Source organism: Grammomys surdaster, unplaced genomic scaffold, assembly GCF_004785775.1.
Source record: "Grammomys surdaster isolate TR1022 unplaced genomic scaffold, NIH_TR_1.0 338, whole genome shotgun sequence".
NCBI classification, from domain to species: domain Eukaryota; kingdom Metazoa; phylum Chordata; class Mammalia; order Rodentia; family Muridae; genus Grammomys; species Grammomys surdaster.
Window position 1 is genome coordinate 569,437 of NW_021604757.1, and position 2,113 is coordinate 571,549.

The 2,113-nt window shown below is 64.7% G+C and overlaps 1 protein-coding gene across 1 annotated transcript; it reads left to right on the forward strand.

Moving 5' to 3' along the window:
- The first annotated feature begins 242 nt into the window (after positions 1 to 242).
- Positions 243 to 1,628, forward strand: CUNH11orf96 (chromosome unknown C11orf96 homolog). Its single transcript, XM_028778592.1, has one exon. The coding sequence runs from the start codon at positions 311 to 313 to the stop codon at positions 1,037 to 1,039; it is 729 nt and encodes a 242-aa protein (XP_028634425.1). The 5' UTR covers positions 243 to 310; the 3' UTR covers positions 1,040 to 1,628.
- The last annotated feature ends 485 nt before the right edge of the window (positions 1,629 to 2,113 follow it).

Below are 2,113 nucleotides of genomic sequence, written 5' to 3' on the forward strand. Positions count from 1 at the left end.
GGTACCATGGCAGAAGAGCCTGCGCCTCTGGAGTGATTGGAGCTGGGGCCGGGGGGGAAGAGATCTGAAACCTCGTGGCCGCTCGGGTCTGTGCAGACTTGCTGGGGTTGGGGTTATCCCAGAACCAACAGTGGCGGCTCGGTTCGGTGGGTCCGGGAGCAGCGGGTGCTCTTGCTGGTTGGACCGCGGCGGGCGGGGCGCGCCTTCCGGAGCGTGGCTGGCGGGCGGTGCCGGGGAAGGGGCCGTTACTTTCCCAGAGTGGCGGGGAGGGCGACGTCAGGCGGAAGGGCGCGGGGCGCGCACGCTTTAAATGGCATTCGCTGTCATCCGAGCCTGCAGCCGTGTGGGCAGAGGCGGGCTATATAAGCCGCTAGGCGGGCTGCCGCGGGGCACACGGCGACAGCGAAAGCGGCAGCAAGGAGCCTCTCGGAGCACCGCCAAGCAGCACAGCGCATCCCCGCGCCCCCCGACGGGCCCGTCCGCCCGCTATCCCTCTCCAGCAGCGCCGGCTCGGGCCAGCGAGGCCCGCCGCCACCCCTCAGCAGATTTGGATCCCCCGCCCGGAGAGCCCCAGGCTGTCGCCTCCCGGGGGGCCCCGGAGCCGCGGCCGCCCCCGGAGAGCCCGGGCGCTCCGCCGTCCCCCGGCCCCGCAGCCGCCGACGGCGCCATGGCGGCCGCTAAGCCCGGCGAGCTCATGGGCATCTGCTCCAGCTACCAAGCGGTGATGCCACACTTCGTGTGCCTGGCCGATGAGTTCCCGCAGCCCGTGCGGCCCGCCAAGCTGCCCAAGGGCAAGGGCCGGCTGCGGCGGCCGCGCCAGTCCCGCTTCAAGACGCAGCCGGTGACCTTCGACGAGATCCAGGAGGTGGAGGAGGAGGGGGTGTCCCCGATGGAGGAGGAAAAGGCCAAGAAGTCGTTCCTGCAGAGCCTGGAGTGCCTGCGCCGCAGCACGCAGAGCCTGTCGCTGCAGAGGGAGCCGCTTGGCAGCTGCAAACTGAGGAACAGCCTGGACTCCAGCGACTCCGACTCGGCCCTGTGAGGCGGTAGCCCGCTTGGAGACTTGCTCCACCGCCAAGCGCCGGGAAACAGCGGGAGCATCCGGAGGGGACCCGCGCCCCAGGCGGCCCCGACCACCCAGGATCAGCTCCCCTCACTCACTGGGACTGTAGCCCAGCTGCGGACCCGCCGGGGCCCCGGAGCGCGTTCGGGAACGCCAGGGAGGGGAGCCGCTTTCTTTGCCCTTGTAAATGTTTATTTTTTAACTCTTTCCCAGTACGAACTCTGCTGTGAGTGTGCGCGGGAGGCGGCCGGCGCTGAGTCGCCTCGCCGGGGGTCGCCGCTGCAAAGGCCTTTGGTTTGCAACTCCTATTCTGCACACCGCTCTACTGTGCCCCACCCCCAGCGCACACCCGTTCACACTCACGCCGACACTCTCGCTGAACACTTTTATAATTGTTGGGCTGACTGAGGGGACTTGGGGCGCAGCACGGCTGCTACTGCAGCCGAGGATTGATATTTATTTTTGCATTGCAATAGCTGAAGGCGTTTTATTTAACGGTCTTTTTATCTGGATGTTGTCTGTGAGGCGTCCGAATGGACACAAATAAAGCCAATATATTTACACTGTGCACTTCTCCGGGCTTTGGACTTCTTGAACCTTAGGGGTCCTGTCTAGAAGGCTGAGGAGGAGGGGATGGGGATGAGGGAGGGGCATGAAGGGTCAAGTGGAGGTACCTCACAAAACTTCTGTCTCCAGATTGAGGTGACACCTCCGGTGCTCCTGCCACCTGGTCTGCTCTCCGCACGGTCTGAGAGACGAGGGTGATGTTCCGAGGATGGCGAGTACACTCTTCTGTGCAGTTGACCTCCCAGAGAGGTCCAGGTCACCTAGCACGAAAGATTCCACTCTCTGCCCTTTCCTGGCCATGGTTTCTTTGGGAGAGTGCTGGGATACCGCAGGGAACCGAATCCGAACCAACAATGGGCAAGTCGGGCTGGGATGTTTGAGCCGTGGTTCCCGAGGGAGAGCGAGTGCGTGGGTGAACATTCGCTGTCCCCGCAGGTGAGCGACTCTTTCCTTCCGTCCCCGCCCTCTCAACCCGTGCTGACTCAG